This window comes from Candoia aspera, chromosome 4, assembly GCF_035149785.1.
Source record: "Candoia aspera isolate rCanAsp1 chromosome 4, rCanAsp1.hap2, whole genome shotgun sequence".
Taxonomy (NCBI): Eukaryota; Metazoa; Chordata; class Lepidosauria; order Squamata; family Boidae; genus Candoia; species Candoia aspera.
In genome coordinates this window covers 61,778,720-61,794,823 of record NC_086156.1, presented here as the reverse complement: position 1 = coordinate 61,794,823, position 16,104 = coordinate 61,778,720, and the positions used below count along the sequence as shown (strand labels likewise).

At 37.8% G+C, this 16,104-nt stretch overlaps 1 protein-coding gene across 1 annotated transcript in view; it reads left to right on the top strand.

Annotated features, from left to right (window-relative positions):
* COBL (cordon-bleu WH2 repeat protein) overlaps positions 1 to 10,656 on the top strand; it is a 151,901-nt gene extending 141,245 nt beyond the window's left edge. The window contains exons 18-19 of the mRNA XM_063304245.1: positions 5,770 to 6,015; positions 9,035 to 10,656. Coding sequence (XP_063160315.1) covers positions 5,770 to 6,015; positions 9,035 to 9,052 — 264 coding nt within the window. The 3' untranslated portion in view covers positions 9,053 to 10,656. The remainder of the gene's footprint in view (positions 1 to 5,769; positions 6,016 to 9,034) is intronic.
* The last annotated feature ends 5,448 nt before the right edge of the window (positions 10,657 to 16,104 follow it).

The window sequence follows — 16,104 nt, the reverse complement described above, 5'->3', positions numbered from 1 at the left end:
AAAAGTTCTGGTTTCAATTGAATATTAATCTTTAAAATCCTCTGTATCAAATTATGTTCCAGGCAAATTTTTAACATTCTGGTTTCAAAAGCTAATTTGCCTCACATAAAACAAATCTTTTCCAAATATGAATTTGTCCAAGAATATAAAAAAACAAACAACACTTCATGGGTTTTCTTCTCTTTCCTTCCCTAACTCAACAATAATGTCTTTCTGCCAAAGGAGCAGAGTCATTGCTAACAATGAAGCATAAATATTAATAATTTCCTGTTTGAGAACTATAGCTACCATTTCATATGAGGACAAATCCATTTTAAAAATGTTTTCTGATCCTTCAGAACTTAATTTCCAATGAAATGGGCATTCCCTGTTCTAAATGTGATCACACTGTTTATCAAAAAAAGAAATAAAAAAAATAGAAACAGAATTGGAAGCCATGTGGGAACATTTAAAGACATTTTGTTGACTAAAAACAAAAACACAAAAAAATGTATTTCTCCTGTACCCCCTCGAACCTTACACCTGTGCTTGCTCACTGTTTTATTATAAACATGTCCCTTGTGGCCTCTAGGTGTAATAAATAATTTAAATTGTAGATTATTTACACAATCCCAAGGTAATAGCACCTGTCGTTTTCCTGCATTCCTTTCTGAACATCACAACTGTAATTACATTAGAATAATTTATTTTTTCTTTGAGATGATTTCTTTTTGTGTTTTCCGTTTTCTTTCTGGTTTGATTTTGCTTACATCTTCTGATACAAGCTCCACTATGTAGTGCTGTTTTCAGAAATGCCCATGTTACTTCTAGCATTGCATGATCATCTGGGATACCAAGGAACTCTGGTGAAAAGGTGACCCATCTTAGAAAAATGTGTTCTGTGTATATGTATGTGTGTGGATACAGATACAGATACAAGACTGACCTGCACCCTCCTGCTTTAACATCAGTGTGCTAAAGCTGGTGCAGCTTACCTGCTTGCAGTGCATTTTTTAGTGGAAAAATATATGCTAGCCCAAAGTTTACATCAGAAGAAATGAGTGATAGACATTATCACCTTGATAGACCAGACTGTCACTGGACAGAGTCCTGCTGGTCACAACTCGCTTTCTATTATCTCGAATCCTGGCTTTTCTTCTCCAGGTTCGGCCAAAATCCTTGACTCTTGGATCTTCCCATCTCTTTGGAGGTCGGCCAATAGGTCTTTTTACTTCTCTTGGATACCATTCAGCAACTGCTGTTGTCCAGCAGCCATCCAACATGCACATGACATGTCCTGCCCAGCGTAGCTTCCGTTTTCGATATTCAATGATGACATTTATTCCACTTCATGTTCTAATCCAGCTGCTTGGGATGTGGTCTCAGAGACAAACTTTCAGCATAGATCTTTCCATAGCCCTTGCTACTCTTGAAAGCTCTTCCTCTTCTGCCTTTGTTAGCAACCATGTTTCACTTCCATATAGCACCGCCGATAAGGAAGTCGAATTAAAAAGATTAGCACGCAGTTTTCCATCAATCTTCTCATTCTGTAAGACTTCCCTAATGGAGTTGTATCTAGCCCATCCAGCTTGCTTTCTTCTGACCAGTTCTTCTCTTTGATCATTGTTCATTTTGATTAGCCGTCCCAGGTAGACAAAGTGGTCAGCCTCTTCAGTAAGTTTATTTTGAAGCCTCATTTGGAATTTTGGAAAGTTCCCTGTCTGCATATATTTTGTTTTAGTGTGATTCATCTTTAGACCCACTTTTCTGCTTTCAGCATCAAGTTGTTGAAGCATGTTTTGCAGCTTTCAAGCATCCTTTGCGATCAGTACAGCATCGTCCACAAATCTGAGATGGTTTATCTTCTCTCCGTTTATATCAATTCCATCTTCCCATTTCATTTTGTGCATATTTTCTAAACAAGCATTGAAAAATTTAGGTGAGATCGTATCACCTTGCTTCACACCTTTCTCCACTGGTATTCGTATTTCGGTTTCAAAGAGAGTAATATTTGTGAAGCAGTTGGTATTTGCTTCTTGGAACAACGCGATGTAGTCAGAGTTGATTCCTTGTTCACTGATCACTTGCATTACTGCATTGACTTTGACACTGTCAAATGCTTTTTCATAATCCACAAATACGATCGCAAGCAGAAATTTATATTCTCTTGATCGTTCAATAAGCTAAGTAAGAGTGAATATATGATCAGTAGTACTGTACTTGCTTCTGAAGCCAGCCTGCTCTCCTGGCTGTTGCTCATCGAAAGTTCTTGTAAGACGGTTTGTAATCACTTTCATGAATAGCTTATAGACAGTTGATAATAAGCAAATCGGCCTATAATTTTTAAGATCTTTACCATCTCCCTTCTTGTACAGTAGGACTGTAGTAGACTCCTTCCAGCAGTCAGGAATTTTTTGCATCTCTGTGTACCTGGTGAAGTACTCCTCCAGTGCTTTCCATAGTTCGTGACCTCCAGCCCTGTTTCTGTTGTTACACCATCTTTTCCTGGAGCTTTCCCCAGTGTCATCTGATGGATGGTGTGCCGAACTTCACTTATTAGAACAGGCGGTATATGCTTGGTCATGGTGGTCAATGGCAGCATTGGAATGTCCAAACAGGATGCAAAAAAGTCAGTGTAGAATTCTTTGCAGATTTGCTGAACGTCTTGCTTTCCAATCTTTCCTTCTCCATTTTTATCTTTTAATGCTGCGATTTTACACAGTGCTATTTCCCGTTTGCACTTTCTGATGCTGCTTCACTTATTTGCTGCCTCAAGAAGTTTCTGGTCTCGGAATTTCTCCAGATCTTTTTTCAGTTTCCTCCGTATTAATTTGCAGAGGAGAGAGTATTCGATGTTATTCCGAGCAGTTCTAGGCATCTGTCTTCTCCTTTAAAAAAGCATTTTGGTCTCTTCCAAAATTCTTCCTTTTGTCTCTTTTGGCTTTGTCATTCTTGCATCTTTAGTGCATTGCATCAGCTTCTCAAATGAAGTTGTTATAGTCTTCATTATGATTTTCTGCCATGTTCCAATTCATCTTTGAAATGCTTTCCTTAAGGACATTTTCATCAATAGATTTTGGTAACTGCTTTTGATTTGCAAATTGTAGGATTTTCTTCTTGATCTTTTCATAGTCTTGCCCTTAGCATCCAGTGGTCACTGCCTGCATTAAATGAAGGCACTACAGAGACTCTCTGTAGTCTCTGTAGATAGACATTGTGGGGGTTTTTTATACCCCTTTCATTCTTCCAAAAATAAAAAAGAGAAAAATCTACTAGTTTTAGGTACATGATACTGGCATAGAAGCTTATGCCCTTGAAGATGGTTTTTAAACTTTTGCAAATGTACAAAATACAGCCAGTAAATCCCTCTGATAGCCACTTGTTTCCCAACTAACCTTCTCAGATTCTGTCTCTTTGTTTCCAGGCTTTAATATGTGAAGCACTTTGGGCTGCAGACAGGACTCTCTCTCTGGCATGCTTTCAACCATCTCTAAAAGCAAGAATTTTTATCTCTGCTCCCAAAAGGCAACAGCATTAGTACAGACTATAGTCAATTCCATTGCATTTGGTACTGAGGGAATCTCAAGGAAAATTCAGGCTAGGTTCATGTTCCAGTGTTGAACTGGGGACAGAATCCAATCAAGTTCTTAGGTAAAAAGAAACTGAAAAGGATTTTGTTTTATGGAATGCCTCATACAGTTTCTGACATAGAATTCCACCAACCTCATTTGTTTTCTATACCTGCATCTCTAGACACTTTGCCTCCATCCCTTGTACTTGTCTTAGAAAAGATGCAGAACTAACTATGGTAAAAGTCTAATACTTGGGACAACACCAGAGGATGCTACCCATGGAAAATCTGCAGAACTAGTAAAATCTGACTATCAAGATTATACAGCTTGATTTTACGGGAATGATTCATCATGCTATCACTCCTCATCTTCCTTTTCAAATCCTAAATTATACAACAGAATATCCAGAATATTTTGGGTCAAAAATTTTTTCTCCCGCCTTTATTATTTGTATAAATAACTCAAGGTGTTGAACATACCTAATACTCCTTCCTCCTCCTTTTTTCCCCACAACAACCACCCTGTGAGCTGAGTTGGGCTGAGAGAGAGGGACTGGCCCAAAGTCACCCAGCCGGCTTTCATGCCTAAAGTGGGACTAGAACTCGCAATCTCCTGGTTTCTAGCCTGGAGCCTTAACCACCAGACCAAATTGGCTCTAGATTTCCTATATTGGCAACTGAGATGGCCAGTGCCTAGTTGGTTGCAGTTTAATACTTCTGCCTTATGGAATAATATTTGTGAAATAGATGTTTCAAATATTCAAAGTACTGGAATTGTTGTTATGTGCCATACTTTAACCCATAAGGAATTAATATGATAGTCCTGTTGGACTATCACAAATATCATCCTCCATCATTTTTACTAGGGATAAAACCTACATCAACAATATCAAAACTCAAAGAATCAGTTTTTTTGCAACAGTGTGATACAGTACAATGAGTTACACCAATTTCCAAAATTCCAGTGCAGTTGGTATCTGATTCAGAACCCACTCATCCAGTACTAAGGCTATGGCAGTAATGTTTGCACTCTTGGTTTCATCCCATTGCTACTATTCATTTTGTTTCAAGTTTTTCTGTTCTTGTGACTCTGTATGCTCCTTTGGGATCAAACCCAGTTAGATTTTTGAAAAAGACTGTATTTTCATCATCTGAATCATCCCCCAAAGTAGGCTGAAACATTCACTCCAAACACTCTACAGATGACAAAATCTCACTGGCCACACTTCCTATGGTTAAAAAAAAAAAGTGGCATGTAGTTGTGAAAATTGACCATCCATATTCTGTGTCATCTTCAGACATTGGAGTGGGAGATAAGCTTAGTCATCTCTACAAGTCATATAATTGGAAGCTGTCATTTAATCCATCATGTCCAACTCTCTGCTTAGCCTAGGAATTCAAGTTAAAGCAACCTGAACACATCAAATGAAGAGGAGCACACCACCTCCTTAAGTAACTGGTTCCACTGCCAAACTCTTACTATTTAGAATATTTTTTTAAACATTCAAATGGAATTTGCCTTATTTGTCCTGCAGGTCATCTTGTGTATGAGGTCCCTTCAGTTACTTGAAAAATGCTGTCATATCTCCCTTCAGCTGTCATCTCCCAAGTCTAAATATATCCAGAGATATTCACTGGTACCCGTACAACTTTATTAGTTATTAAAAGGCTAATTGTCTTGGAAGAATTCCAAGATTTGTTCATTCTTGTTACTGCTTTTCAAATGAGATACAAATTACAGCTTTTAATGAGTTTTTAGAGTACAGTAAACAAACTAGATGCCGATTTGGAGTAATCATTACATATATTAGTTTGTAATGCATCTTGTTCAAGGGAAAGCAAATTATTAGATGAATTAATGTGTCATAATATATAGTCATATTTTATTCCAAAGTGTCTGATGGTTTTCAATCTAGCCTAGTGGCTAACTAACAGTTTTTCACTTCTGTGCCAAAAACAATAATAGAATGTCAGTAAATAAAGATTGAATTTTTGCCTTAAGGCCAAATCCTTGATTGTGACTATCAATCCTTTTGGAAGATATGAAAGAGTAGGAACAGATGTTCAGTCTTAAGCAAAATAAAATTGCATGGAGGTTTAATAAACCAAAATTATTCAGGAGCTGGGATATTAAAATACATGCCTTGTATCAAATTATCACTATTCCAATATCTCTTCTATGAACAAATTATCTTCCTTTTCAATTTTCTAATCGGTAGATTTCTTCATCTGCTTCTGATGAGCTGCAGAGATTCCGAAATGCAGAAGTAGCTTTGGAAAATAGCAGCATTTCTACAGATGAGCAGCAACATAGTCCTCCCCCACCTCCTTTGCCATTACCTCCTGCACAGTTGGGAATGGAAACACCCAGGTCTTTTGCGAGGATGATAGACAGCCCAGAGAATTCAAGGCAGGCCTTAATGGAAGCAATCCGCTCAGGAGCTGGGGCAGCACGTTTAAGAAGGGTAAGCAACTTTATCTATCTATCTATCTATCTATCTATCTATCTATCTATCTATCTATCTATCTATCAGATTTGTTTATTTTTATTTGTAGGAAGGATATTGTGGACCTGAGAGGAGGCATGGTAGGGTACAAGATAGGGTGTTCCTATACTTAAACTCCCCCCAAAAAGTTTAGATTTGGGACTAGCAGCTGTAAACTGAATTATTTTGGTGAGATTTTTTCACACATCTTTGTAATTGACTTTGTAGAAAGCCATTCAGGAAAATTAACTGGAGCACAAAAAGTACAGTTACATTAGGCTTTTGTATTCTGACACCAGTTGAAGCAACTCTTACAAATTATGTGCTATAACTAATAGGAGATCATTTTATGACAGGAAGGTGCCTGTCTGTAAGCTGGATGTTAGGCCACTTCAATTGCTGCCTCTTTTAGTGAAAAGACTGAGGGTGCTGCCATACCCTCGTCATGAAAGAAGCATATCATGCATCATCTCTCCTCCAGCTGCTGACTTGCAAATGCTCCACACCCTGCAATAAGCCCAACAGAAATGTTACCTCCTTCTGCACAGAATACTTTCATGCGGGAGATGTAACATTTGAACGTATTCTTTGTATAAAAACACCGGGACAGATTTGCTTTCAGATGTAATAAATGTGTGAGCATAACTTACTACTTCCACATCATTACATGTATGAGGCCTGAAAACTGACTTCATCAATCCATTACAGCTTGGGAAAATTTCTGCTCAAGACTCTAGAAAGCTCAAATTTGAAACCTGCTGCTACAGAGACTAATACTACTGCGACTGTTGGATCAGGAGGCCTCACTCAGACTGATATGCAGCACATACAGGAAAATAATTAAAGACATCAGAAAAAATGCCTGTAATAATGTTGTTGAGATCAATAGAAACAATTTGATATCTCTGATACCAATGAATTTCCCAGAATGTTGGAAGTATATCTTAACATGGTATTATGTGTGCTTTCAAACACAGATGGAGTTTTCTCACTCAGACTACAAGCCTATAAATATTGCACAGTCTAATCTGCTTGTCCTTTAAAAGAATAGCTCACAAAAATCATAAAATAAATAAAACACCTTTCAGACCATTCTGTAAGGAAGTATACACAGTATAAAGTTATTTCACCTAGAAAAAGAAATCGTAGTGTATTGTAAAATTGTAAATAAATGATAGCACTAAAGTCAGTGAAATAAGAAAGCAGTTTCCAAAAACAAGGCACTTTCCAAATCAGTAATCTTTTATATATTTTTCCTCAATTGTTGTTGTTGTTTATTCGTTTAGTCGCTTCCGACTCTTCGTGACTTCATGGACCAGCCCATGCCAGAGCTTCCTGTCAGTCGTCAACACCCCCAGCTCCCCCAGGAACAAATCCATCACCTCTAGAATATCATCCATCCATCTTGCCCTTGGTCGGCCCCTCTTCCTTTTGCCTTCCACTCTCCCTAGCATCAACATCTTCTCCAGGCTGTCCTGTCTTCTCATTATGTGGCCAAAGTATTTCAGTTTTGCCTTTAATATCATTCCCTCAAGTGAGCAGTCTGGCTTTATTTCCTGGAGGATGGACTGGTTTGATCTTCTTGCAGTCCAAGGCACTCTCAGAATTTTCCTCCAACACCATAGTTCCAAAGCATCGATCTTCCTTCTCTCAGCCTTCCTTATGGTCCAGCTCTCGCAGCCATATGTTACTACGGGGAACACCATTGCTTTAACTATGCGGACCTTTGTTGTCAGTGTGATGTCTCTGCTCTTAACTATTTTATTGAGATTTGTCATTGCTCTTCCCCCAAGGATTAAGCGTCTTCTGATTTCCTGACTGCAGTCAGCATGCGCAGTAATCTTCACACCTAGAAATACAAAGTCTTTCACTGCTTCTACATTTTCTCCCTCTATTTGCCAGTTATCAATCAAGCTGGTTGCCATAATCTTGGTTTTTTTGAGGTTTAGCTGCAAGCCAGCTTTTGCACTTTCTTCTTTCACCTTCATCATAAGGCCCCTCAGTTCCTCTTCACATTCAGCCATCAAAGTGGTATCATCTGCATATCTGAGATTGTTAATGTTTCTTCCAGCAATTTTAACTCCAGCCTTGGATTCCTTAAGCCCAGCATGTCACATGATGTGTTCTGCGTACAAGTTGAATAGGTAGGGTGAGAGTATACAGCCCTGCCGTACTCCTTTCCCAATCTTAAACCAGTCCGTTGTTCCGTGGTCTGTTCTTACTGTTGCTACTTGGTCGTTATACAGATTCTTCAGGAGGCATAAAAGATGACTTGGTATCCCCATACCACTAAGAACTTGCCACAATTTGTTCTGGTCCACACAGTCAAAGGCTTTAGAATAGTCAATAAAACAGAAATAGATGTTTTTCTGAAACTCCCTGGCTTTTTCCATTATCCAGCAGATATTGGCAATTTGGTCCCTAGTTCCTCTGCCTTTTCTAAACCCAGCTTGTACATCCGGCAATTCTCGCTCCATGAATTGCTGAAGTCTCCCTTGCAGGATCTTGAGCATTACCTTACTGGCATGTGAAATGATTTGCCTCAATATTAATATCAAATATGATGTCCACAAATTTATGAAAAAAATGTAAGAAAGAGGGAAGAAATACTGCAGCAAAGGAAAGCTTTGCTTTCTGCTCTATTTGATCTTCTTCATTGAAGAACAGAAACCCCGGAACATCTTGTCTATAGATGGCAGAAGTGTGTCTTGGATCATGGAAAGAAGTATGAGACACAGTTGTAATACACACTGAGGGCAGAATATGCTTCCTTAGCATAAAGTTGGGCAGAAGGCCTGAGAGCTTCCAATTGTTCCAAGAAAATGTAATCAATTAGAAGAAACAATTAAAATTTTATTTCATATATACAAACTTTGGAAAGGTTTTTAAAATACATCTGTACATCTAAAAGGAATCTAGCAAAAGAATATAACGTGTTGACATTTCAAAAGATCTTGAAAATATAATGAGTTATTAATACATGTTTATTTTGTTTCAGGTTCCTCTGTTTGTGTGAAAATTAGATACCTGTTCTACAACTCTGCAAGCACTGTGATAGATTAAAATGGTCACCCATAATAAAAAGAATCCGAGTATCTTTCCAAGTCATTTACAAGCCACATTAAATGTCTGTGTGCTCCTCTTGATTCAGCTTATGTGCCAAGGATCTGGGGGCTGCCTGTTTCCAGAGTTACACCAAGCCAAAACTGTTCTTAATGGCAAATTACCAAATTCATGAACTTTTAATAGTCACTAAGAACATTTTTAGTCCTGCAGTAACATTTAAATATATTTATGGGGAAAGTCAAATACTTTTTGTTAAGTACCTGAAGCACATCATTCTTTTGTTCATTAAGTGATTTAAAATGTGTAGCTGTTTCAAACCATTTATTTGAATCTTTTTCTCTCTTTTAAAATGTAAAAGTATTTAGGAATGCAACAAGTACAACCCAGAGGATTCTTTTGTAGCTCCCAGATTCTACAAGAGGAAGGGGCCAAACTTTTCACCCAGCCTCTTTTTGTTTTTTGTCGGTTTTTTTTTTTACATTTGGGATTAAAGGGCAAAAGGGGTGCCTTAATCTTTGTTGTGGCTTAAGTTGCCTATTTCTCTGCTGGTCTATGACTGAATAAAAATTGATTTGATTTGATTTGAAGTCACCTATTTCACCTCTTAAAACTCCTAAAACCTTTCCCGAAAACAAGATTGGGTTCATCTCCTTTGGAATGAGGCTCTCAACATGCTGCACAAGCCTGGTGCAGCCCTTGAGCCAAGAGATTGTACAATCCTGCTATAGATATTTTAAAATAAACTGAAAGAAGTGATTATGGTAGAAACTGAATGGCTTAGAATGTCTTGTGCTGAAATTGCCACTTACTAGAGTCAATGAATTTGCAATATTCCAGCTATGCAACTAATTACTACAGATCTGGAGAAGAATACATTCGATAGACTATCTTAGGAGACATGAAATACTACTATCTACAGATATGCTGAACTTGGAGGAAAAATGATGCTAGCCTGCATGCTTATGGCAGAGTCCACCAAGAATAGCTTCTGCAAGCATACATACTGGACTTAATGAGAACATAGGAGTGCCCTTTCACAATTCCCAACAATATGGCTCGCACAAAGAGAATATCTTGGAGGATTAAGCTCCAAATCAGAAATCTAATCAAAAGGGCTTCTTCTATTGCTTTCCAAGGCTGGCTGGCTGCTGTCAGTGGGTCAGGGTTCCAGATGCTTTGAGCGAGCTCATATATATCTGTTAGAAATACACTGTTCTCATGGATACACCCTTAACATGTTTCATCGGTATGAAAAAGAAGCAAGCTGCTACTGATCATGTACAGCTTGGGAAAATCTGCCATTAAATAAAATTAACGTAATTATGATCTTGTACTGAAGATAACTTAAACCATAATCATTATATATGTTTAGTTTAATAATCATGGTGACACTGCACATGGTCAGAAAGGGCTTTCAGTGTTTTACTGCTAGATTACATAATCTTGATGTTCTTTAAAAGAATACTACTAGTCACCTGCAATCCAGGGACTATATGTAATATACTGTAAAATACTAATTTAATTTAGTGCCACAAATAAAACAGTCACAAGGCTGATATGTCATGTTTGGTTCAATTTTGGATAATTGTGAGTTTGGCGAGAGAAGAGATTCTAGTGGTGAATCCATATATGCTGGAGTTATTCCAAATAAAAACATATTGTACAAAGTAGGGACCAAAAAATCTGCTTGACTGTGGTGACAGTAGGTGAGGAGACATGAGTATGTCATACATGCTGGGGTGGAGAGTCTTGCAATCTCAGCCCATGTTGCTGCTCTAGCCTTGTGGAATACTTTTCCTTAGAATTGTGGCTTGCTCCATCTTTGGTTGAATAGTTTGCCATTAACTATTTTTATTTTACTCTGAATTAAATCAATTGTTGGTATTGTCTTATATATAATGATATTGATATTATTTTGTCTTGTATTATGTTTTTATTATTATTGTTATAATTTATTCTTGTCTTGTTATAACTTTGATTAGCTATTAACAGTTTTAACTTTTATTAATGTTTTTGTTGATTTTTGTAAAGCCCCTGAGTCTGTATTGATTTGGTGGTATATAAGTAGAAGAAATGAATGAATGAAATTTTACTGTAAGCAGGCACATGAATGTTATATGTTCATATTTCAATGGCCCTGGAGGTTTTGGATTTGACAAGGAGACTTTATTTTCTTACAATACTCAGTTTGGCTTTGTTTACCTAATTGACATTTATTTACATTTAAAGACTAACATATCAAAAAGCATTATAATAGTTACCTAAAAATAAGGGGAAAAGTAATTGAAGTAGAAATAAATCAGACAACAAGCATTGCCGTACTAATGTTAAATCCAAAGCCGCCTTATGACAGTCATAATTAAACAAAATTTGATAACCCCCACAAATATTTCTATAGACCCATCTGCTAACAAAAATAGACTTCGTTGTGCAAAGTCTGCCCAGACATTGTGACAAGCCACAAGAGGCCAAACCTTTCTACAGTCCTGTCATGAAACCATGCAAAGCAAGGCTACTTTTTTTTAACAGGCCTAGAAACAAAAGGTATTAGTGTGGCTGTATAGCATTGAGCAATCATAGGCTTAAATATTTGGGAGGCATTTCAATGATTTTATAAATACTTTATTGTCTTAAAGTGTCAATCAGTTTGCATGAACATTGTAACAAACCACAAGAGGCCATACCCCTCAATGAATCTGTCATGAAGAACAACCCAGATATCAAACAAATTGCTTGAATACGTAGAACCTGAAAATAGGAGTTAGCTTAATTTCCATAGGAAGATTTTCCCACATAAAAGAGAAAGGGGGGCTGCTGATCTGGCCAAGACAGGTGGAGATTAAGAAGAACTCTTAAGAAGGAGATGAAGAACTTTGATGGAGGAAGGTAATGGCCAACAATCTAAGATAGATCTAAAGATCATTGTTGAAGTTTTATGGTTTTACTAAAGAACATTTTTGGTTGGTGAACCTGAGAGTGACTGAGCAATGTTACTCCAGTGAAGGTTTGTTGGTTCGCGGGGAGTTGGAAGGCTCTTGATGCATTCCAGTGCAAGTCTAGAAAAGATTGCTGAAGAGAGTTGCAAGTTAGTGTAGCCCAAATTATGAAGAGGAGGAGGCACCACACAATGACCTTTCAGAAGCTGAAATCAAAAGCTGAAATGATGGAAGATAAGTTTACCAGCCATAGACAGTGGAAGCTAGTACCGGTCCGAGTCGGAGAGAATTCCAGCCTGTATCTTTAGCCTTTTACTTGAAGTAGAAGGTAAGATAACTAGAAACGGCCATGCATACATAGATGTTAGATCAATGTTACAGCTTGCAAAGATACGCAGTTAGAGGAAACTGAGGCTGCAATATTCAGGAGAGAAAGGAAAAAAAGTTCTGTTCCAGTGCCTTTTAAACTCAAGCTGTTGCATTACTTCCTAACTGGGCAGAGGAAAGAGGAAGCAGGCAATGGAATGCACTTATCTAAGTTGTAAATTATAGTTGCAAAGTATATACGTGCAAAGTACATTCAGGGAATTTAAATGCTGTTAGATTCTGTCAATAAAACAGAAAAATCTCAACAAGTGTTATTTATTTATTTATCAATCAAATTTATCACCATCTCCCTGGAGAAGGGAGTCTGGGTGGTTTTTGTACAATGCACTGCACTGTATCCTGAGAACACACAGCCCTTGACAGATTATACTATTTTTCCAGATGTTCTGGAAATCCATTCAAAAGGAGTTTATGATTATAGTTTTACTAGTTAGATTCCCAATTTATCTGGCTTCAGATTATTTATTTATTTTTAGAGAACGTGTACAAACAATATGACAAAGATAAAATCTTGCAACTCTTACTTTGTAATGGTCTAATTCGCAGCTTCAAATAAGTAGCAAAATACTAAAAGAATATTAACAAGGGCATATTTCTTTCCTCGTTTTTGTAATCCCACATATCCATTCATTTGCTTCTGGATCCTCTTGCCAACATAAATGGATAATATTCCGTGGAAAGTTGAGAAAGGGCATAAGGCAGGGAAAGCAATGACACTGAATTGTGGAAGTTAAAGTCCATATATTTGAAGGGCATTCAGATTTTTAAAATTTATTATTTATATCACTTCATTCCAACAGGACTAAGTGGTGGATTGGAGGAGATGAATGTTGCATTTTTGATAGCCATCAATGCCTTTGGGACATCAGTTCTATTTTTTTCATATATAAGCAATCATTGCTAGAAATCAGGCAAACTAAGACTGGCTTTTCTAACAGGCCTAGAAGCAAAAGGTCAAATATTAAAGTGGATACACAGCACTGAGCAATAACAGGCTTAAACATCTTAACTATCTTTGGGCCTGTCACTGATATTATACAAAATAATGTGTCAATCAACCGGCCCCCAATTACAAGTGTCTCACTGATCGAGCAAAGTAGTTTACTGTTCAATTATTTCTACATATGTTGGCATCTATGTACTGCCGATCGGAAGGTCGGCGGTTCGAAACCGCGCGGCGGGGTGAGCTCCCATTGCTAGTCCCAGCTCCTCCTCACCTAGCAGTTCAAAAACATGCAAATGTGAGTAGATCAATAGGTACCGCTTCGGCGGGAAGGTAACGGCATTCCGTGTCGTCATGCTGGCCACATGACCCGGAAGTGTCTTATGGACAACGCCGGCTCTAAGGCTTAGAAACGGCGGCTCTAAGGCTTAGAGATGAGCACTGCCCCCTAGAGTCGGACACGACTGGACTTTACGTCAAGGGAAACCTTTACCTTTACCTACTATTATTTTAAAGACAGCACTATGACTCTCAGAATTAACCATTCCATTCTGATTCCAGTTACAGTCATAATACTGACATTTTAAAGTGCAGTACAGAGCACTGTTAATTTAACTTGGAGTTATGGCTTCATGGTGCCAGGACCAGTTTGCTAGTATGTAGTAGTAGTGGCTTAATATGCCAGCAATCCTACAGAAAACTCTGCAGATAAAATATGAGTTAAGTGAGCCATTGAAAAGAACGTGTACATTTAGTATAACCTTTATCTTCCACCTATAGCTCTCCAGTTAGCTTCCTGCCCACTCTTGCTGCAAAAATTATGTACAGATGTTTGTATAAGCCCTAAATGGTGACTGTTTCAGGTTCAGAGTGCACACAGCAAACCTTGCTTTTATTTATTTGTTTATTTCAGTGTTTGCAATGTCATTTGACCCTGATGATTTCAGGAGTGTTGGCGGAAGTGTTGGTGACTGAGAGTTCTAATCCCACCTTAGGCATGAAAGCCGGCTGGGTGACCGTGGGCCAGTCACTTTCTCTCAGCCCAACTCACCTCACAGGGTTGCTGTTGTGGGGAAAATAGGAGGAGGAAGGAGTATTCGGTATGTTTGCCATCTTGAGTTATTTATAAAAATAATAAAGGGATAAAAATAAAATACTGTTCTGCAAAAGATGTTAAAGGTGCATAGTCTTTTAAACATGCATGTGTGTATAGACATATGCACACACAAATACTATCCAGTCTTCACTTACAACTATTGCTTGTTCTGCCATGGATGCTTTTGGTGAAAATTTTTGTAGTATATAACATACAAGTATTTTGTTACTTTGCTTTGTCAGTCTCCTCAGTAGCCCTGGTGAAACAAACAGGGTGAAAGCAGCAAATTTCTGCCAGTGTCCCCTCTCTGCATAGTCATGCAGATGACAATGAGCAAAGCACTAGGCTGCTTGGCTTTTCTTTTGATTTCCTTTCTCTCTCCCCACCCCCCCCTTTCATATGGAAGTGGAGTGAGGATTTTTCTTGTTGCTGCAGGATGTGTGGCAACTTGGGATGAGACAGTGATTTTTTCGCTCCCTGTTTCCTGCATATCTCCGTTGGCAGCTACTTTTGATGAATTGGAGAGTAGAAACAATGGTGGCATATAAATAGCCTTCATTAATACAGTTAAGAAACATGAAAGGACCACAGTAATTTGAAGATTTTGATTAAATTGAATATAAATAGTAGGGTGTCCGTCACACTGGTTCAGAATGAGCTAAGGTTAGCAAGGAACCCCCCAAAGACCTTTTACTTTTGATATGTCTAAAGCAAAAGAAAGCAAGAGAAAAGAAACAATATGCCAACTGCTTGCTGAAATGTCAGAATGCTAACCATGAAAAATAAGGGTAGAACACCTAATTCCCTATTTTGGTTTAATCAGGAAGATGACATATGCGCCAGTGGGTAATTGTGATGAGATGACCAGGAGGAAAGAGGATGGATTCCATCTTGAGGGTGAAAGATGGGTGGTTAGGGAATACCTATTTACTTAGAATAAATTCAAATCTAGAGTTAGATGGAATGCACATACATCTTGGGATACTGAAGGAATTTGCTGATGGTCCATCTTCTTTGAGAAATCCTGCCAGATGACTGAAATAAGTTTTTTTCTTATTTTCAAAATGGGAAAAAGAAGAGGATCTGTGTAATTACAGCACAGTCTGATATTAATGTCAAAATTTTTTTTAAAGCAGATCATAAAGTGATTGATCTGTAAGTAATGCAGTGATTACTAGGCATCAACAGGGATTTGTTAAGAACAAGTCCTGTCAGATTAACCTTCAGGTTTTGATTCAGTAATCTTAATAGATGAAGGAAACATTGTGGCTATACTATAAATTCATCTGAAATTAAGTCATGTGAAAAAATATCCCATTACATCCTGATTAGTAAACTAATTAAAATGTGCTGGACGGGATGCCAAACTGTAACTGCGTTGCAATCCTACCCATTGAATTGAATGGCATGAGGGTCTGTCCTCGGCCCTCTGCTGTTCAGCATTTTCATTATTGACTTGGGTGACATAATGGAGGGAATACTTATCAAATCTGCAGATGAAACAAAATTTGGAAAGGTAGAGAAGTAACAGTTAAATTTAACAGACAAATGCAAAATTCTTCTTTTAGGAAAAATGAATTGAATACCCTGATACAATAGCAGAAGTATATTAAGGTTTTTCTCAGAGAAAAAACAGTCAC